Below are 22,600 nucleotides of genomic sequence, written 5' to 3' on the forward strand. Positions count from 1 at the left end.
AATGAGTATATTAGGAAAGCTCCCTTACTCCTGATTGAAGTGCGAGGATAACCCTTGAGCAAGGTAATGATCGACCTTGTGGGACCTTTACCAAGGTCGAAAAAGGTCACGAATATGTTAACCTTGATGTGTCCAGTGACGAGATACCCAGAAGCTATACCTGTCAGGAACATCAGTGCCAAAATAATCACCGAGAACTTACTAGACTTTTTTACTAAGTTTAGTATTCTAGAAATTGTTCAAAGTAACCGAGGAACGAATTTCACGTCAAAACTCTTTCAGGAAGTAATGAAACTGTTGGATGTGAAATAACAAGTATCAACTGCTTACCATCCAGAGCCCCAAGGTGCATTTGAGAGGTTTCATCAAATTTTGAAAAGTATGTTAACGAAGTTCTGCAATGAAACGGGAAATGAATGGAATATTGGACTACCGTTGATGTTATATGAGGTGCATAATGCTTATCAAGAAAGCATGTGATGTAGCCCGAATTAAATGGTATTTGGACGAGAAGTACGAGGACCGATTAAAATGTTAGCAGAAAAATGGAAGGACCGAGAGGAAACAGATGGAGAATATTTCTCGAATTGGAGGAAAAGGATCGGCAATGTAAGGAAATTTTCCCTAGAAAACCTTAAGACGAATCAAGAAAAAATGAAGAAAAGGTTCGATATGAAAAGTAAGGACAGACAGTTTTCGGTAGGACAACAGGTATTGGTTTTCTTGCCGATAAGGAGATTCCCACTCACCAAGTTTCAGAGGATCATTGAAGATTTTGGAAAAGATCAGTGACCTGACCTATGTTATCGAAACCCCAGGAAGAAGGAAAAGTCAAAGGAAAGTACACGTTAACCTACTGAAACCTTACTTAAGCAAAAACGAGACCGAAGCCTCACAGGTGTATATGGCACAAACCATACCATCCACGGAAGATGACGACGGGTATGAGGTATGGGAGCTAAACAAAGTGAATAATTTGTCTATCATTCGGAACTTGGAAGAAAAATTAAATCATTTGAACCAGGAGCAACAAAAGGAATTTAGCCAATTTATTAGAAGTTTCCCTGAAATTTTCTCGGACGTCCCGAAACGAACCAACGTGACGAAGCATGAGATTCACCTCAAAACAACGGAAAGACCATTTAAACAACGCGCTTATCGACTATCGCCGTATCACCGAGAAGTCATGAGAAAAGAAGTGGAATATATGTCACAAACGGATTAGTTGAACAAAGTTCTACCCCTTACAGTTCTCTGTGCTTGCTTGTGAAAAACCGGACTGATCTTTCAGGATGTGTACGGACTACTGAAAGTTGAATTCGATCAGTGTGGCCGATAATTATCCATTGCTGCACATCGACCAACTACTCGACAATATCGGACAAGCTAGGTTCATATCCAAGATCCACTTGTTAAAAGGCTATTATCAAATTCCTCTAGATGACAATGCAAAATTGTTATCCGCTTTAATATCCCTGTTTGGGTTATATCATTACACGGTCTGCCTTTTGGTCTAATGAACGCCCCTGTTACTTTTCAATGTATGATGGATAACCTTCTAGGATTGATAGGAGTAGGTGTATATCTCGACGATATTGTGGTATATTCATCAACAGGGGAAGAACATCTCCGAATCCTGAAGAAGGTATTTCAAAAGCTGCGAGGAGCATACCTGATCTTTAACCTGGAGAAGAGTGAACTTGGAAAGGTAACTGTTCGGTACTTGGGATTTGAAGTAGGAAGAGGACCAATTGTCTTGGTAGCCGGTAATGTCGAAGGAATAAGGAAAGCATCACCTCTTACAACGAGGAAGCGATTACAACATTTTTTAGGGATAGGATTCTACCGACGTTTTTGCCCGAACTTTTTGGCTGTAGTCGCTCCCTTGACGGATTTGACCAGCTCCAAGAAAAAATTTGTATGGACCAGCGAGTGCCAGGAATCCTTCGACAGGATAAAGGCTATATTAACTTTGAAACCGATGTTGCGAGCACCTGATTTCAACAAGAAATTCCTTATTCAAATGGATGCTTCAGATAATGGGATTGGAGCTGTCTTATTGCAAGAAAACACGGAAGGAATTCTTCACCCTGTTTGGTCTATGTCGTTGAAGCTGAAGAAGCATCAGCGAACCTACTCGACAGTTGAAAAGGAACTGTTAGCGTTAGTCACAGCGATAAACAAGTTTGAGGTCTACTGTATGTGAATCGACCACAGAATGAAGAGGTTAATATGTATTCGTATCATAATCCTTTAACTTTTGTTGATAAAATGAAAAATAATAATCAAAGGTTAACTAGGTGGTCATTATGTTTGCAACTGTATTGTATTAATGTAAAGCAAATATCAGGTAAAGATAAAGTGGTTGCAGATTATTTATTTCGGGCTGAATCGATGGATTCAGGCCTGGAATAAATAATCTTTTTGCGGGGTAGCTATCTTACAAAGCTGGTCTAGCGTAGAGTAAATATTTATTTATGTATTTCATTTGTGAGGTGAATAGCCAGCTGTTAAGGTGAATTTCTCTTGTGTATGTATAAGTTTTGTATGTAAATTACGAAAGACTTTTGTCATTTATTTCATTGTATTCCTCATACAAGCTAGTACAGTATATGTAGATTTATGTTATTTTTAAGAATTAACTTTTTATTTCACTTATTTTTGTTACGAAGTCTTGCGTAATCTGTTTAAGAGTGTTATATGTCCCTACGGGGTATGAATGAGAGCTTATGTAAATCTTTTCACATTTTTATGAGGTATTGCGTCATGTTTGAGAAAATATGCATTTCGTATATTTGCCACGTATTCTGGAAGTTCACAAAAACCCCAGCGTAAGTATTTGTCTTTGTTTTTATTTTCTGAGAACGGTAGGTGGACGAAGCTGCTGAGAGAGTTGCCGTGCAGCGAGGTTGATTCTCCTGTTCGATACGTGATAGTCGAAAACTCTGGTGTCGCTGAGCTGGCCACCATGCCTTGAGAATAATCTATTTAGAACAATCTATGTGCCCCTAGAGATGCGTAGGGCAGAAGATAACCAGCCCGAATTGTGAGCAAGCATAAGTACATCCTTCTTCTCTCTCAAAGTGCTTATAGTGTGTCCTCTCCAAAGTGATTTTGTGTCCCAACGTATATCTTTTGTAGTGTGTTAAAACATTGAAGCAAATTTGCCAGAAATTTTAAATTTACTGTGTTGTGGTAAGTGCTAGTATTGTATATACATTTGTTACTTGCCGGGGGAGATTTATGTATAAACGTGAAGTATATTTGTATCGTTATTTGGTTAACGTTGTGTGAGCTAAATTCGTAAGTTTATCAGTTACTTTATGTAATTTCTCTAAGAGTTTAAGCATTAGAGTGTTAAAGGTTACCTATTTTCATTAAGTATCAAGCTTAAATGTTGGTGTAAAATTCAATTTTAAGAGAAACAAGTGATTATATAATTTTCATAAGTATTTATTTCTTTTGTCTTGGTCTATGGCTTTATGCATATTTAATATTTCAAGTCTAAGTGATTATATTTTTTTCAGAGTGTAACATTTCTTTTATTCTAATCTAAGTTTGTTCCATAACCGAAATACAAACCACGCTATTTACATAGGGGGATTACTTTCGGCGCAGCTGAAATGATGAGCCATTAGATTTTAACGAGGGTTAAACTACCCCCGCGCTAGTTAGCACGAGGTTAGGGGAGGGGTAGCTAGCTACCCCACCCCCCTCACACACTGGTGAGCTGCCTCACTTCACTTTTGGCTCGGACGATGAGCAGACGTCTCTTTCCCGTCCTCGCATGGCAGCCATTAATGTTTTGTCTTTACTTAATTACTTACTTTTCTTATACTTAATATATATGTAAACATTCTTATGTTTATGTATATATTTGAGTATAGAAATACAGTAAGTTTCCTTTTCAGTGTTGTGCTGTGTGTGTGTAGGAAGTCCACTCAATTGTACGACAACATCTCCGTGTGGTCCCAGGCCCCCACGGTGACATTTCATGGGTCGCGCTCTCTCCCTTGGTCCTTCGGTCTTCCCTTCGGCGGGCGCCGTGGGGAATCGCCATTGCTGGACTTTATTTATTAATCTGTTTCTCCGCGGTTCCTCCTTTCCTACGGGGAACTTGGTCTATCAGCGTAGGGAACATGGGAGTTTAGTTTGACTACGGTCTCTCTCTCTCTCTCTTGAGGTCATTCACCCTTTTATTACTACTTCGTATTACGGTAGCTACCTTCCCGTTGCGGGTTGAGTTGCTACTCCGTTTATTTTGTCTCGATTATTTTTAATCAAATCTAATTGTATTTGTTAACTTTTCAGTTTCTGTGTAGAACGCTTCCCTTGGGGGTTCTTTCGTTCTTACTATTAGTGAACATTCTTAGATGAATTACATAATTATAATTGTTATAATTCTGTTTTTGTTACAGTTTTCCGCATTCCCCCCCTTCCCTGAGTGTCAGTGGAGGAGGAGGGCGCATTTCTGGTGCGTAATTCTTATGTTCTTTTCCCTCGGGGTTCCTCTTCGGAGTTCCCCCGGGGGAATGAATGTTAACTAATTATTTTATTTTCACAGTCAGCTATCTAGTTTTTTTGTTTACCTAATGTGCCAACGAAGCAGAGCTGTCCTGTTTGGGCCTGGGGAGTCTGCTGTTGCCGCCTCCTCTACGACTTCGTCATGGGCGTGTTCCCTTCTCCTAGAAGTTCTCCCGTGACAACTGTCAGCTCCTTAGTTCATTTAGAATGCTCAGGAGGTTCGCCTCCATGGGTGGGTATCTTCCCTTCTTAGGGAGGTTCCCTTCCCAGGTATGAGTTTTTTCCCCTTCAGGGGGGGGGAAAATTCTCTTACCTTAATAATTCCTGGTTGGTTTTTTCCTGGTCCTCGGGCGGTTATGCTCTTGGTGCTGAGCAACCGCTTTTATAACCATGCTCTAGGGGCTGAGCGGTTGCAAGGCCGGACCATGGAATTCGTGCGATTATGCTCTTGGTGCTGAGCGGTCGCACTCAAGGGGCACTCAAGGGGCTGGGCAGCTGCAGGAGCTCCTCTTCAGAGGGTTTCTCTTTATGGTCAGCTTGTTGATCCGATGACCCTAAGGGGCGCCTTCATCAGTTCTTCTGGTCTCTTCTACGAAGTGTTCTCCTCTCTCGTTCCCGAGAAAGACACTCATAGAGATTCCTCTTTGGAGGACTCCCCTGCTGTTGTTGCTGATGTTGCTGAAGGCTCAGTTCCCCCCTCCGAACATCCTTCAAGGGGGCAGCTGAGTCCAACGGTCTCTCCTTCGAGTGTCTCTCCCCCTCGGGGGAGTTCACTAACAGAGACTCCTCTTCGGAGGACTGATGATGGTGCTCCTGTTCGTGGTCGTCTTCATCTTCAGCCGCAGAGGATCCTCCTCGACGAGAACAAACCGTTACAGCTCCTTCGCTAGACCTTTCGGCAGATCGTTCGCGATCTCTGACACCTGCCAGACCTTCTTGTCTTCCATCTCCGTTCCTGGACGCAGATGCGCAGTGGGTGCCACTCCACCCCGTTTTCCGACGGGCACCGGTCCCTTCGGGGTAAGGGCTTATCTCACAATGTGAGTAAGTCCCTTAGTGCCAGGTTCTTACCTGTGCAACCTTGTTCTCCTGCGCGCTCGCGCACAGTAGTTCGCAAATACTCTCCTGCTGTGTACCAGTCTTCTGCTGAATCAATACTCCAGCGATCTCCTGTAGCTGAGTCTCACCGTAGATCTCCTGATCGCCAACGCTTCTGGGACCTTCTGTGCGGCTACGCGCCTTGTGCACCAACGGTATCTTGAACGCCCACGATCGCCTGCTCGCCGGCGCACATCTGATCGCCCTTTTCTGATGTGCGCAATGCGCGCCAACGTTCACCCTCGCGCCAACGTTCGCCCTCGTGCCCACGATCTCCGGATCTGGGCACAAGCAGGGAGATTATTTCTTCACTGAACTCCACGTTCACCTGCTCGCCAGCGCACATCTGCGCCCCCCTTCCTAATGTGCGCAATACGTGCCGACGTTCGCCCACGCGCCCACGATCTTCGGATCTGGGCGCAGGCAAGGAGTTTATTAATTCGCCTCCTCGCCGACAATCTCTCTGGTTCTGCACCCTCGCTGATATCTTCTGGCCACGCAACTACGCGCCTACGATCTCCCGGTTCCTGCCTCATCGCGCGCAATTAAAGAAGTTCCTACGCTAGCGCACAGGCGCTCACAGGTTCTTCTGGACTCGCAGCGCCCTTCTGGAGTTTTGCGCCTGGGCGCGCGGTTCCAGTTTCAGCACGCCAACGCACCAGCACGCTTCCACTTCACACCGCGCCACCCAGGAGACACCTGACCTAGTGCACGGGCGCTCACAGGCACCCCTGGGCTCTCCTTGGGCGCCAGCGATCTCCTAAGCGCCCGCGCGATTCTTCGCCTGCGCGCAAGCGTTTTCAACACGCCAATGCTTCAGTCGTCGTGGTTTTCGTACGCGCCCATGCGTTAACTCTCCTGTACGCAATCGGTCGCTACGCGCCACCGCTCACCAATGCGCCATCGCTTGCCAACGCGCCTTCGCCCACCTATGAGCCATTGCTCGCCAAGACACGCCATCTGTCTCCCGGCCGCCTGCGTGCCCGTGCGCGAACCAACGGTTTTCCATCGCGCGAGCGCCAGTCCCGGCCGCCTGCGCTCGCCCTTACGACTGAACGCCCATGCGCATGCGCACTCGCGCACATGCGCACTCGCGCACATGCGCACCCATCTTCGCCCGCACGCGAACCAACGGTTTTCCATCGCACGAGCGCCAGCGCGATTTCGTCCACGATTCCCGTCGGGTTTCGCAACACGGGCAACCTGGCGAGTCTTCTGGAGGGCGTACTTCCAGATCATTGTCGGCATGATCTCTCACCTGTAGACGCAAAGCAGCGCACGTGCAGGACCAGGAAGAAGCTTCAGAGAGGTCTGGGCAACATTCTTCTCCTTTTCAGGCAGGCCCCATCATCTCTACTCTTCAGGATCGTCCGATCCCCTTCCCTCCAGCGGGAGTCGCTGACACTGCGACTGTCAGCCGTCAGCAGAGGAGGTACTTCGAGATCATGGGGGAACCTGGTTTAGCCCTTCCTCTCCACCATTCCAGGGAAGGGGGTTACCAGGGAATTTTTCTCTCGAAATTCTCCGCCCGGCAGGTGACATTCTCAACTTCGGAGATCTTAAGCCAGGAGAAAGCCGAAAATTGTGCCATGCAGGCCACTTCGTGGCTGGTCGTCTGGCTTGGATCTCTGGGCATCCTGTTGCGATTCGAGAATTTGTCCAAGGAGAGCTCCAGGTAGGTCATGGAAACTTTCTTCCTCTTGGGCACGAGCACCATCGTTTCCCGGCTCACCAAGATTCGAACCTGTGGGAAAACTCGATGTTGAAGCATTGAGATGCAGTGACCGAGAGGTTCCTCTCGGAAGTCCCAACCATGGATGTCGGCAAGCTCAAACACTCTTCCATCCTTGGAAAGACCTTGTTTTGAGCCCAAGGACGGGGAACGGACAGCTGAGAGGTGGAGAAAGTCGAATCACGATTCGCTCCTCCAAAGGCACTTACTTCTGGATCCTACAAGCCTCCAGCGCCTCAACAACAACAGCCTTGTCAGCCTAGGACATCGGAACCGGCCCCGGCAGCTAAGACAAGGTGTCTAAACAGCAGGTCCCTCCTGTCAGAGACAAGAAGGGCGGGAAGTCCTCCTGGGGAGGCAATAATCCTAGAGGGAGCAGCCGAGGCCGCAAACGCTAGGATTGGCAACCCCCCTGCATGGTCCCCAGTGGGAGATGGCTAAGGTTGCGCGTTCAGGTGGCAGCAACTCGAGGTCGATTCCTGCAGATCTCCGTGATCAGCCAAGGATATCGCGTCCCGTTCTTTACATCTCTACCTCCATTGACAGCGAATCCAGTGTCGCTGAGCTCCTATGCCATGGGATAGGCAAAGGAGCTAGCCCTTCGGGCAGAAGTCGAGAGCATGTTCTTGAAGGATGCTCTCCAAAAGGTCATCGATGGTCCCCCCCCCCCCCCCCCCCCCCTGCGCCGCCTTTTTCAGTCGACTCTTTCTTGTAAGAAAGCGTCTGAAGGCTGTAGACCTATCATCGACCTCTCAGCCCTGAACAATTTTGTCGAACAAACTTCGTTCAGTGTGGAATAGCCAAGTCGATTAGGCTTGTAGTGAGACCACAAAACTTCATGTGCACACTGGATCTGAAGGACGGGTACTTCCAGATCCCAATCCATCCGTCTTCCAAGAAGTACTTGAAATTCAGCCTAGACAACAAGATATACCAATTCAAGGTGCTGTGTTTCGATCTCTCCACAGCACCGCAGGTGTTCACCAGAATGTTCACCCTGATATCTTCATGGCCGCACAGGAGCGGCATCCGTCTCCTTCGCTTTCTGGATGACTGGCTAACCCAGGCAGTCTCGAAATCGACCCTTCTTCGACACCGAGACAAGCTTCTGGGACTTTGCCAAGATCTAGGGATCATGGTAATTCTCGAGAAGTCTTCTCTGCTTCCATCTCAACAACTGGGATATCTAGGCATGATATTAGACCCCAATCTCCAAGCCTTCCCATCAGATGTCAGGATAGCAAGGCGAAGGAGAGTCGCAGAACCTTTCCTCAGACGAAGAGAGCTTCCAGCCCAATCTTGGTTACGCCTCCTAGGTCACCTTTCCTCCTTGTCCAGGCTAGTTCCAAACGGCCGCCTCAGGATGAGATCCCTGCATTGGCGGCCCAAGTCATGGGGGAATCAAGACAACGATTCCCGGACATTCTGGTCCCTTTGGGACCTGCGGAACGAACGGACCTGCAGTGGTAGTTGACCTACGGAAACCTTTGCAAGGGAATTGATCTTTTCGTCCTTCCCCCACATTTGATGCTGTTCTCGGACTCGTCAATAGAAGGGGGGGGGGGGGGGTGGCACGTTCTGATTCAGGCCTATGGTCAGAACCAGAAGGGTACCTCTACATCAATCTGCTAGGAATGAAGGCTGTATTCTGGCCCTTCAACACTTTCAACAAACCCTGGTGAGTCACTCCGTGAACGACAACTCCATGGTAGTGGCTTTTTTTTCAACAAGCAGGGAGGTACCTTTTCATAACAGCTTTCTCATCTTGCAGTAGAGATACTGAGATGAACCGAAGTCCACTCAATACCCTATCGGCTCGCTTCATTCCGGGCAAAGGAATGTGCTCTCTGACAGTCTGAGCAGGGCTTCACAGATAGAGAGTACCGAGTGGTCTTCGCCCCCCCCTGGTAGCCAACAAGTGCTGACCTTGTGGACCTGTTTGCAACAGCCTTGAATTTCAAGCTGCCACTCTACTACTCCCCCCAGTCCCAGACCCCAAGGCACTCTGGCAAGACGCCTTCCTACAACGGTAGGACAACATCAACGTCTACGTCTTCCCACCGTTCCGTCTGTTGAGAAGGGGGCTCAACAAGACCAGACTATTGGTCAACCTGTCGATGACTCTAATAGCTCCGCTGCGGCATCATGCAGAGTGGTTCCTGGAACTTCTGCATCTCCTGACGAAACTCCTGAGAGAGCTTCCCCCACGACACGAGCTACTCAAACAACCACACTGCAACATCTACCACAGGCCGTAGCATCGCTTCGGCTTCACGCCTGTAGACCATCCAGCATCTCCTCACAGAGAGAGGCGTTCCGCAACAGGTTGCGGAGCGGATGTCTCGACACCTGCGAAAGTCATCCGCAGGGGTCTACCAGGTGAAGTGAAGAGTCTTCTGTGGTTGGTGTCGTGGGAGAGGTACCTCTCCCCTTGATGCCACTATTCCAGCAATAGCGGAGTTATTGTATATCGGCGGGAGGAAATGCCCCTTTCGCTCTCGGCGGTGGAAGCCTATCGCTCAGCCTTAAGCCTAGCCTTCAGGCTGAAAGGAATAGACATTTCCTCCTCGCTGGATCTTTCTTCGCCCTTACGAAACTACGAACTTACCTGCCCCCAGTCGGAAGTGAGACCTCCTCCATGGAACATGGTTCGGGGTCTTAGGGCTCTTAAGAGATCTACTTGCGAACCATTACGTCAGGCTTCTGATCGTCACCTGTCTTGGAAGACGGTGCTCCTGCTTGCTCTGGCCTCGGCCAAGTGTGTCAGCGAACTTCATGGTCGGCCAAGCGTGTCACCGAACTTCATGGTCTCTCGTACGACGTCTCCCATTCAAGAGGATAGGTGGAGGTAACGTTCAGGTTCGTCCCCGAGTTGGTTACTAGACTCAAAATCTTGGAATCTCGGACCTTCGGTTCGACTCCTTCAGGATTTCGAGTCTCTGTTCTGTAACAGATGACCCAGACCTTCTCCTACTATGCCCAGTAAGGAGTCGGAGGGGTTATCTTAAAGAACAGCTGCAGTTCGTCCTCACGTGCAAGCCCTGTTTGGGAGCACAGGGAGGACGAAGAGGAGGGTCATCAAGAATGCCTTTTCAGCTGGATTCAAAGGGTCATCCATCACGCCCTGAATCCAGACCCTCCTCCGTCACGTCGCCTTAGAGCACACGATGTCAGAGGCGTCTCAACGTCCCTGGCCTTCAAGAGGAACTACTCTGTGACGCAGGTGCTACAAGCTGGAGTGTGGAAGCGTCAAACGACCTTCACAGCCCACTACCTGCAGGACGTGACCCACAGGAGCTTCGATACGTTCTCTATCGGCCCTGTGGTGGCTACACAACAGCTGGTCTAACCTCAGGCTCCTTAATGGACAGGTAGCAGAAGGTTGAAGGCATTGTTACCTGGTTTTAGACTGCATGAATGAAAGAAGTATGTCTGGCCCTTACTTCTTTCTTCATCCTCCCCTCTCTTGGGGAAAGCAGCATCCTGGGTTCTCTGCATAGCTGACCTCAAACCTCTGCAGGTAAAACATGCTTCCTTGTGTTCCTAGTATTAAGTTAATACTGTCGCATCCCCCATACCCTGACGAGGTGGTATTGGGAACGTCCTAGTCTAGAATTCCAGCTAAAGGACTTCAGGTCGACTTCCTAGGACAAGTCACACTTCTTCCCTCCACACACAAGCTTATGTAGGCCGCACGTTTCTTGCGTAGCAAGAAACTTGCGAGGTGTAGGGACTCTTTTTCTCGAGTGCTGCTCACTCGGATTCTGAGTCCCCGGGTAAGCCAAAGCCAGTAAGGCTGGGGACTTTCCACCCTACCTAAGGGTAAGTTACCCTATGTAAATAGCGTGGTTTGTATTTCGGTTACGAAACAAATGACAAATTCGGAGATAATTTGTATTTTTCCTAACCATACAAACCTTACCTATTTGCACATATTTGCCTGCCAGCCCTGTCCCCAAAGACAAGTCCTACCTTTAAGTAAAGTGAGGCAGCTCACCAGTGTGTGAGGGGGGAGGGGTAGTTAGCACCGGGGTAGTTTAACCCTCGTTAAAATCTAATGGCTCGTCATTTCAGCTACGCCGAAAGTAATACCTAAATAGCTAAGGTTTGTATGGTTAGGAAAAATACAAATTATCTCCGAATTTGTCATTGTGTTCTGTCTTGATATTTCTAGTGATTTATTTTATGATGTAAATTCTTTCAAAGTGGTGTAATTTTTATGAAATATATATATTGTTGTAAAGAGTGTATTATTTCAATCACCAGTGTTTATTTTAGTACTCACTCATATCCCTGTCAAAGAATGGAAGTAAGAGGTTGTTTGAATACTCTAGTTCATAATGATAATTACCCAGTTTTGTTTTGAGTGTACTTAAGAGACCTTTGGATATTCAGTGTATTTATATATTGCTATCTTGGAGTTGTATAATCTTCTCAGAGTTTGAATGTTTTGAAATATAACAGATTATTGTAAAAACAAACAGGTGAGGTTGGAACTTGAGAGGTCGTGTAGCCTGTCAGCCGTAATATATATAATATATTTTGCTTCCCAGACCATGGGGTTATGCTATAATACACACACACACACACACATATGTATATATATATATATATATATATATATATATATATATAGAGAGAGAGAGAGAGAGAGAGAGAGAGAGAGAGAGAGAGAGAGAGAGAGAGAGAGAGAGAGAGAGAGAGAGAGAGAGACTTACTTTTTATTGTTAAAAAGGTGTTGAAAGAATGCCCAAAAGTTTTGTAAAGTACTATATGAATATTCTTAGAATTATTTGAAAGAAATTAATATTCCTAGAATTATTTCAAAGAAACAATGGATTTATGTTTGTAGGTTGGCAACAGCGAGCTAATTCCAGCTGGACCATAGCAGATGAAGGTCGTCTAGCATCTAAAGTTAACAGCGAGTTAGAAGTTCTTCACTCTGATGGTCCTCTTTTGACTCCTGGAACATCTGTATTATTTAAGGTGAGAAAATAATTTTTATGTTATTCTAATTTTTTCTAAGTCAACCTTTTTTTATATTTTATTAATTATAAAATTTACAATTTTAACCTAAAATGGTTAAGAATTTTGTAAAAAAGATAAAGAATAAATGAAATAAACAAACCTTACGCTGTTTAACAGGGATTATCTCAGCGAAGCTGGAAGACTAGCCTTAATCCATTAAGACTATAATGCGTGGTGGCAACCACCCAACCACCAGTTAATGGGAGGGTGGAGGGGGTATCCAGAGTAACCCAGTATCCCCATTCACTCACATATCAGTAATATTTCACCACTTTTTTTTTTGGCTCTGGAGAGAATGGATGTGTCCACTCTCTGCTCCTAGGCTAAGACTTGGCTATACAGACCATTGGTTTTCTAACTGCTTTCTGTCCTACAGGTGTGATTGTTCTCTTTGGCGCTCCTCATGCACGTGTGTCTGAACTGAAAGGCGCACTTCAGCACCTTCATGTCCTCACCCGAGACCGACCCCCTCACCCGAGACCGACCCCCACTCCTAGTGTCCGATCTGCAGAGGGCGTCGTTGCGAGCAGGGTTCCATCTGCAATGAGTGTAGGGAGTGGTCTGACTCCCAGTAGGAGAGGTTGAGGCGGGGGAAAATGAGAAGTCTAAGAGAGAGACTTCGCCTTCAAGGTCTTCCTCGAAGGCTAAGAGACTTCTGACTTCATCTATCACCCCCTGACCTCTTCCTGAAGCTCCTCCTCGATCTGACTCCTCCAAGGGCCAGACGAAGGAGTATAGACCGCTTAACTCCTTGGTACCGGGGACGTTACTGCTTTCCCTAGAGAAACCCCTTTACCCCTGCCCTCAGGCGAATCTTTTTCACTTTCAGATATGTTGCAGGCTTGGTCGTCGTTGGGTGTGACTGGACTTCCTTCCAAGGAAGTCCTCCTTGATCACCTTCAGCGGGGTACACAGAGGGATCCTGTTCCTGTTGACCCTGTTGTATCAGTCTCTTTTCCTATCAATGTGTTGGCTGAGTGCGAAACCCATCTCTTGCCCTCTCCAGCAGGAGACTCCCAGAAGCCTGGATAGGTGTGATAACTGTGAGAAAATTGAGGGGGCTGGAGACCTCCAATTACTGGCCTAGGTCCAATTACAGGAATGGCCAGACCATTGACGTTCAGCCAAGCCAGGTACTTAGAAGGACCACTGGTGGTCACTGATGTGACCCCAGTGGCAACATGGCATGTTGGTGGTGGCTCAACACTCTTGCATTCTCTTAACGACCTTGGGATCAGAGCCCCAGACGAAATCCCTCAAAGACTATAGTATCTGACCGCCGGGTTTTGAATCCTGGTTCAGGATACTTGTATGACATTGACCATACCACTTAGCCACGAAGAAAGACAAAAGTCAATGACAATTCTTCTGTGCATATACCTGTCGAATTCAGGTTTTTTGTACTCAGAATTGAAATCAACCCATCTTCACCATTGTAACTAATTGGTAGGTTTGTGACTTAGCATTCAATTTATATATATATAACGGATTTTGAGCGAAGCGAAAAATCTATTTTTGGGTGAGATAGCCATGGCGTCCTGATGGAAGGTTCCTTTTTGGTAGCTTCCTTGGGTAAATAACTACTAAGATATTCCCAGAGAATTTAACCACAGGTTATCACAGAATTCTAACTTCTGGAGCGAGTATCCTAAAGGTTTCCCTTTAAGACATCGTATATCAACAGGGGACGCATGTATTAACGCGCCACATAGCTATCTACACCCCGAACAGAGTTAATGCTTCGGTGTGTAAGGGCTGAGAATAGCTGGGAGCCGTTCCATAGCTAATCTCATTCGTGGCTACTTCTGGTACTCGAGACGTAAACAAACGGGCGCCATTGCTTAAATGACGTCACGTCCGTCTTCATCCTGAAGCCAGTTGCTTGCCGATCACCATGATACAGCAGAGCAGGGTGGGACCTAAAAACTGGACGAAGTAGCAGGGAGGGTCCATCAGGACGCCATGGCTATCTCACCCAAAAATAGATTTTTCGCTTCGCTCAAAATCCGTTTTTTGGGCTCAAGCCATGGCGTCCTGATGGAAGAATACCAGAGAATCAATGTATCGTGGTAGATTTTCCCCTATTAGTAAGTGCCAAGGCATTGACAAAATAGCATAGTAATCTTGGTAAAGAACCGTAGGGAAGAATCCTCCTGCCCCCCTTGGCAGTGAAGTTCCCACAGGCCATGCCGACGTCAAAGTGGTATTGAAGGGCTATTCACCCTGATAGAAGAACTTGAAGAACTTGGAGACGAAGCTGAATGTTTGGCATTCGTATAGGAACATTCTGAGAAGCAGACCAGTGGTGGTTGGGCACTGTGTGCTGAGAAGGGTGATTCATCTCCAGGGTATGAAGAGTAAGTATTCGTATTGGAACATTACATAATCAGAGTGAATATGAATTAAGAGTTAGTATCTTAATTTCTCCATAAACCATAAGGAAAAGGGGATAATAAAACTATGACAGGCATGTATTTCATAGTAAGTAGGAGCTGATTGAGACGCACAGGTAATAAAATAGAAATTTTATTTCACAAATGCAGAAATTAAATGAATTGCAGCAATAAGTAAAGTTCATTTACAGTAATTATAATGTACATAGTAATAAAGACTTGCTCTTGAATCTGAAAAGGAATTTCAAGTTTATTAGTAGGCACTCGTTCTCGAGGAACGTAAGTCTTTGATTAAAAACACATCATGCTCAGGGCATGCGGCACTTGTGTGACAACTATGACATTTCACCTGGGATAAGAACAGTTATAAAAGCACCAAGTGTTTTCGACATCACTATGTATCGCTCGAGGGTCAACATAGGCACCCGAAGAGTTAGAGTCCCAAGTAACTCACTGTTCTATGCAGAGTTAGGTGCAGGTTTCATAACACTACCTGCGGCTACCACAAAATGTTTGACTTCGTGCACTTGTTTCGCATAATGTTTAAAGAAAACGCGCGAGGACTTCCAGCCTGTGAAGTTTTTAAGGCTTTCAAAGTCCATACTCTGAAAGAAATTCAGAGATGATGCAACTTTCCTAGGATCATGACCGGCGGGTGTACTGTCAGGATCCGCTCTGCGAATGAAGTAGGTGATTTTCGCTCTTAATTGTTTCAGTGACAGGTCGCTGCCCGATGTTTCTCCTTTGAAGAGTTGGCCTCCACCAAAGTTCGAAGTTCTGCGAAGATAGACCTTGAGGCTCTCTACTGGGCATAAAGAGACATCTTCCTTCAGGGGGCATATTCTTCAGGGGCCCCATCTTTTGGTGGGTAATTCATTTTTGGCGAGAAACGTCGGATCAGGGGAGAGGGTAACGTCTCCTGTATCGGTAAACAGGATGTGCCCTTCCTCTCTTGATAATGCCACTATTTCGCTGACTCGGGCTCCCGAAGCAAGAGCAAAGAGAAATATAACTTTCTGAGTCAGATCCTTGAGAGGGCATGAATCATTATCCAAGTTGGAGGCGAAATGGAGCACCTTGTCTAATGACCAGGAGATCGGTTTCGGTGGGGGTGCTGGGCGTAGGCGAGCACATGCTTTCGGTAGTTTATTGAAGATGTCGCTGGACAGATCAATTTGGAAGGCATACAGAATTGGTCTGGTCAAGGCCGATTTGCAGGTTGAAATCGTATTGGCTGCTAATCCCTGTCCATGAAGGTGAATAAAGAAGGACATGCAGAAATCAGTTGTGATTTCCTTAGGATTTTTTGTCTTGACGAAAGAGACCCATTTCCTCCAGGATGATTCGTATTGCCGTCTTGTGGATTCGGTCTTGTATTCCTCTAGGAAGTCCAGACTTTTCTTCGAGATCCCAAACCTCTTCTTTGCGGCTAGGGAGAGAAAATCATGAGATGAAGGTCCTTGATTTTCGATGATGAAGCGAAGACAGTCGACTTCTGTACTTGTTGGGAGAGAACTGGGCCCGGGAGAGGGATCAGCTTGGGCTGTAGCTCCAGGACCAGGGGGTACCAGTTGCTCCGGGGCCACTTGGGAGCCACTAGGGCCGCTGTCCCTTTGAAGGTTCTCAGTTTGGAGAGGACTTTCAGCAGAAGGTTGGTGGGAGGGAACAGGTAGATCTTGGACCATCTGTTCCAGTCCAGTGACATGGCATCCACTGCTTCTGCCTTGGGGTCCTCGTACGGGGCCACATACCGAGGAAGTTGATTGTTGTCGCTCGTTGCGAAGAGATCTATCTGAAGTTCTGGGACTTGGTGAGAGATGAAGGAGAATGATCTTGCGTCTAGAGACCATTCCGACTCTATCGGGTTTGTTCGAGATAGAGCATCCGCTGTCACGTTGCGGAATCCTTGTAGGTGAACTGCAGACAGGTGCCACTTCTTCTTCTCTGCCAGACGGAAGATTGGGAGAAGCACCTGATTTATCTGGGGAGATCTTGAGCCTTGGCGATTGAGACAACGAACTACCACCGAGTTGTCTAGGGTTAGACGAATGTGGATCGAGGGAGGCGGGGATAATTTCTTCAGAGTTAGAAGGACCGCCATGGCCTCCAAGATGTTTATGTGGAACGTCTTGAACAGGGGAGACCAGGTGCCTTGAGCCTGTTTTTGGTGGGAGTGACCTCCCCAACCCTCCAGCGAAGCGTCCGTGTGGATGTTGAGTGATGGAGGAGGGTGTTGAAGAGGAATGGACCTTTTCAGGGCCTTTGCTTCCGACCACGGCTTGAGGAGAAGTCGAAGTCTGTTTGGGAGCCGTCTCTTGAGGTCTCTTCGAGCGATGGATGCAGAACGTCTCCAGACTCCCGCGGCATCCTTTAGCTGTGCACGAAGCACTGGGTTTGTTACTGAGGCGAACTGTAGAGAGCCTAGAACTCGTTCCTGCTGGCGTCTTGAAATTCGTTTGGATTTCAGTAGTCGCTTGACAGACCCTGCTATTTCCTTCCTTTTCTTCTGGGGGATGGAAAGGCGGTGTGACTGAAGTTTCCATTGGATTCCTAACCACTGGAACTTCTGAGCTGGAGAGAGGCGAGATTTCTTCTCGTTGATCTTGAATCCCAGGTGTTCTAGGTACTGGGTGACTTTGTTGCAAGATTTTACACAATCTTCGGGCGATGGAGCCCAGACTAGCCAGTCGTCGAGGTAGGCCATCACCTGGACGTTTCGGAGGCGGAGCTGTTGTACTATGGCGTCCGCCAGCTTTGTGAAGATCCGAGGGGCCACATTGAGGCCGAAGGGCATGGCCCGGAAGGCGTAGCTTTTCCTTTGGAGTCGAAATCCTAGGTAGGAGGAAGCGTTATGGTTCATTGGAACGTGCCAGTAGGCATCCGCCAGGTCTATGGAGACCGTGTAGGAACCTCGAGGCAGAAGGGTCCTTATTTGTTGAAGAGTCAGCATCTTGAACTTGTCGTTCGCTATGAACTTGTTGAGGGGGGATAAGTCCAGAATGACTCTGAGTTTGTCGGAGTCTTTCTTGGGGACACAAAACAGTCTTCCTTGGAACCTGGTGGACTTTACCTTCCTTATCACCTTCTTGTTCAAGAGATCTAGGACATATTCTTCCAGAAGGGGGGTTGATTGTTGGAAGAACTGCTGGAATGTTGGGGGTGGTTGAGTCCAACCCCAGCCTAGACCCTTCTTGACGATGCTGTGTGCCCAGGGATCGAAGGTCCAACGATCCTGGAATTGGCGGAGTCTTCCTCCCACCGGAAGCACTTCATTGCTTCTGGTGTCCCGAGGGCTTGCTGCCTCGGCCGCTAGCTCCCTTTCCTCCTCTGCCTCTGGAGGGACGGCGAGACGCGTCTCTGCCTGCACCTCTGTTTGAGCCTCTACCTTTGGGACGAAAGGTAGTTGTCTGTTGCTCGAAAGCAGGGGTGAAGACCGGTGACTGTGACAACACCGGTTGGGTGACCAATTGAAAGGTCTGTTGTGGCTGAGCTGCCACTTGGGAGGTACCGGGTCCCGGAAACTGACGTCTTGGTTGACGTTGCTGGGGTTTCTGTTTTGAGGATTTCCTCTTAGGTTGAGGTCCGTCGTCCTGAGAGGGTTTCCTCTTCCTTGACATGCCCCACTTGTGGAGAAGGTTCCTATTCTCCGTGGCGGCTTTGTCGGTGATTTCCTTCAGAAGGTCAGAAGGAAAGAGGTGTTTGCCCCAGATGTTGGAGGAAATCAGCCTCCGGGGTTCGTGTTTCACAGTGGCACCTGCGAACACGAATTCACGACAGGCTCTCCGAGCCTTCATGAAGTGGTACAAGTCCTTCATCAGGGTTGCCATGTGGGATTTGGCAAGTACCATGTAGTGGTCTGGTACTCTGGTTCACAGGCCATAATTTCAAGTTGGACTTGGTGGGACATGGATGCTGCGAGCCTCTCCTTCGTATCTTGTTCCCGACGAAGGAGGTGATCGTTGAGCTTCGGGAGGTCTTCGTTAAACTGACGTCCGGCGACGTCAGGATCTAGCTTTCCCACGACGAACGTATGCTGGATGTCCTTCCAGTGTCGAGCGTCAGGGGGAGTAACTATGGAGAAGGGTCTGCACTCCTCCAGTGCAGGGCAGGCTTTCCCCTCTTCCACAGCTTTAAGGCACGCAGTGAAGGCCTTTTCCAAGAATGGAAGTACCGCATTTTCAGGTGCGACATAAGTAGGGTGCTTCTTGCTCAGGGCCGGAAGCTTAGAGCAGGTAAAACCCCTACTCTTGAACGTGTTGGCTAGCATAGCCTGGGCCTTCGCGAGATCGAACACTATCTCTTCCTTCGGTTCGGTCTCTTCTTTAGAGGCAGGTTCAGAGCGAAGTCGGACGTAACAGTCCGGGTAGGCCTCAAAGTTTGGGAAGAACTCCACGTCTTCCAAAGGGACCGTGCCGATCTTGTCGCTGACGAAGATCCTGCCGGTCGCGATAACCATATGCTCAGCATACCTCCATGGGTTGGTATGTGAGCAAGCGGGGAGATCCTTAACCGAAATCCTCTTCGGTTCTCTGGATCCCATCATGGACCTGATGAACTCCTGATTCTCCTTTAACCTGTCGTCCATGACGGCTCTAATCAACCGGATCATTTCTTGAGTGGATGAAGAGGGATCCGGGGTCGTGGAGGTAGACGGGATAGACACTTCCGTCGGTGTAGGAGTAGGGGTGGAGATGGAAGGAGGAGCGACCTCTTGCTCCGACTCGGCATATTCCACCTGGTCTTCGTCATCTTCAGCTCCTTGAGCCATAAGGGTCTTCTCCGTGTCTTCCGAGACATCCGACATGTGTTCGTCGTCTTCGGAATCCAGGCGGCACTCGTGCATGGACTGGGCCATGACAACATCAGGTTCCACTGTAATTTGGACAGTGGGGATCAAATCCTTGGGTACCACTGAATCAGGGGAGGCCTTAGGGAACAGGAGTGACCTCATTTCTTCAGTGGCCAGGTACGGTCCGGTGGCATTCTTCTGTAAGCCACGCACCCACTTGCGTAGCTTCTCCCGAGAAGTGTCCCTGACCTCCACTGAGGGAGGGTTATGGAAGGCATCAACTAGGTGAGCCTGGCAGACCGTACAATTCAGTGGGTCCCAGAATTTCAGATCCCCTTTCTTGTTAGCACAAGGGGCGTGAGTCCTGCAAGCCGTATGCCCGTAGAAGTGCGGGCGTTTCACAGCGCAGAAGTCGAAGTCACACTTCATCTGCTCCTCCTGTGGAAGAAAGAGAAAATGAGTATGGGGGGAGTCATAAGAGTGGTTCTTAAGCTAAGTTAAGATTAATCATTAATTTTAACTTAATGAAGGGTGTGATGCATAGAGATTGAAGTAGTAAAGAAAACATACTCCATGCATCCCGCCCGGCTGGCTACCGCAAGCTTTATCCTTGGATAATCCGAGATGGCCGAAGGCACAGGATAGTATTCCTTAAAATTCCACAGGGCAATGGAATTCCATGGAAAAAACCAAGGATAAGTTTGGGACCGAGATCACTCAGTCCCAAATTAGGGGGCTAACAGGTCCCTTAGGGTAACTGCTTCCGGCGACCAGCCACGCTAAGATGCACGCAGCATGCTGGAATTTTGAAGAATGCAAAGAGACAGCATGATTACTAATAGAACAGTACCAAGGCACTGATCTTAAGAGTGTAAACAGGCCATCTGTTTGCAGTGTAGGGCTATCAGTATTCATATGATAGCTAGTAGAAGGGGGTGCAAGTAGTCTTGACGCCTCCGGGGGGTTCTGGCAGACCTCCGGCACGCCGGAGGCCGCTCCAGCAGAGTTTCTGGCATTAGAACAGACAATATGTAAGTCAAGAGTAATACCAGGGTGGCGGCCACCGGCACAACGGCGGCACGCCGGCAGAGGAGCGGCGGCTCCGGCAGTCGGAGGATGCCGGATTGGTGACTGGGACAAGGATGGTTATAACTGAACCAGGTTTCCGGCAGTGGATGCCGGCACTCCGGTGGCCGACCGGCAGGCGGACGGCGAAGCTAGGAGGAGGGAGGAGAGCCATCGGCAGGAGCCGGCGGCGGTCGACAGTCCCCCGGCACGCGGGAGGCTGGCGGCATGAGGGTAGGGGAGAGTCACCAAGGTAGGAGGCGGGTATCGCCGACAGTGGAGGCGGCAAGGGACCGGCACCCGGATTCTTTGAACAGAAATTTGGTATGGCAATGGGCAATCCTCTCTCTCCTTTGTTAAGCAATATTTACATGGAATTTTTTGAGACCAAGTACCTACCTAGGATTCTACCTGCAGGTGTCTTCTGGGTCAGATATGTTGATGATATATTTTGTGCTTGGCCCATTGATAAGGATGAAAAAGCTTTTCTAACAGCCTTAAACACTCTGGTACCATCTATTGAGTTTTCATTGGAGATAGAATTCGATAACAAGCTTCCCTTTTTAGATGTTTTAGTATTTAGACAAGAAAGGTCTTTTAAATTTACTGTATATAGAAAACTTACGAATGTTAATTCATACATACATTTTTATTCTAATCATCACCCATCAACCAAAATGATGGTTTTTTCATCCATGTTTTTACGGGCACTGCGGGTAAGTTGCCCTGATCTCCTTGAAGCTGAGCTTGGGAAAATTCATGAAATAGCATCTATTTTAAAGTACCCATCACATTTCATAAACAAAGCCTGTCAAAAGGCTAAGAAAACTTTTTATGGCTTTGTTAACAACGAGGATTTTAATGTGAATAACCTCCTTGTTTTACCTTTTTTCAAACAGTTTGTATCTCTACCTGGAATTTTAAAACCTTTTGGAATTAATGTAATTTTTAGAAACAACACACTCAAGAATATATTGATAAAAAATTCCCCAAAACAGATTAATGGATGTATATACGAAATTCCATGCAATCAGTGTAATAAACGATATATCGGTCAAAGTGGCAAAGCACTAGAAACTCGAATAAAACAGCATAAATATAATGTAAGAACGGGAAACATTGCCAGCAGTCTTTTTCAGCATATGAATGAGTGCAACCACGCTATTAATTGGAAAGCTGCTAAAGAACTTATATTTTGTAAAGATTTTGTTAAAAGGAATATCATTGAAACAGTTTTAATTAAGAAAAATTTCGAAGATCTGCTTAACACCAGTTCAGGTATGTACAAACTGGATGAATTTCTTGTAAACAACATTTTTAAACAACTAACTTTTAAGTAATTTGTAATTTGCTAATTTCTTCTGTTTTACGTCACCACAGAGGTTTCTTTGTATTCTAATTGTATTTTTAAACCATAAGACCGTGAAGAGGTGTAATAATAACACGAAAGCGCTTGTCCAATCTTCGTTTCCTTTTTCCTCCCGGCCTGCTGTCATATATATATATATATATATACAGTGGAACCTCTACATACGATCTTAATTCGTTCCAGAAACTACTTCGTATGTTAAAACAATCGTATGTTGGAGCAAATATTCCCATAAGAATACACTGTAATGTGTATAATTTGTTCCACAGCCCAAAAACCTATAATAACTCCTTAATAAATTACTGCATATAATTACACATAACAATAACATAATTGCATGATATGAAAGAAGGATGTAAAAAAGATAATTATAAAGAAATAATAAATAAAAATTGTGTTTTTATTGTCACTTTACCTTAGAGACAGGCCAACGCAGGTGTAGGATTTGCTACGCCAGGAGGAGACGGACGATCGGCGAGAAGGTAGACATGTTGTTAACATGTTCTTTAGATAAATTCTCTCTCTCTCTCTCTCTCTCTCTCTCTCTCTCTCTCTCTCTCTCATATTTTTAAATTTTTTTTTTCTTTTGATTTTTAATTTTC

The 22,600-nt window shown here is 46.9% G+C and overlaps 1 protein-coding gene across 2 annotated transcripts in view; it reads left to right on the forward strand.

The window, feature by feature from the left end:
• Positions 1 to 22,600, forward strand: part of LOC137650063 (cytokine receptor-like factor 3) — a 213,313-nt gene that overhangs the window by 104,718 nt on the left and 85,995 nt on the right. For both annotated transcript variants that reach the window (XM_068383111.1, XM_068383110.1), the window contains exon 7: positions 12,207 to 12,340. In XM_068383111.1, coding sequence (XP_068239212.1) covers positions 12,207 to 12,340 — 134 coding nt within the window. The remainder of the gene's footprint in view (positions 1 to 12,206; positions 12,341 to 22,600) is intronic.

The sequence above is a fragment of the Palaemon carinicauda genome, chromosome 11, assembly GCF_036898095.1.
Source record: "Palaemon carinicauda isolate YSFRI2023 chromosome 11, ASM3689809v2, whole genome shotgun sequence".
Taxonomy (NCBI): Eukaryota; Metazoa; Arthropoda; class Malacostraca; order Decapoda; family Palaemonidae; genus Palaemon; species Palaemon carinicauda.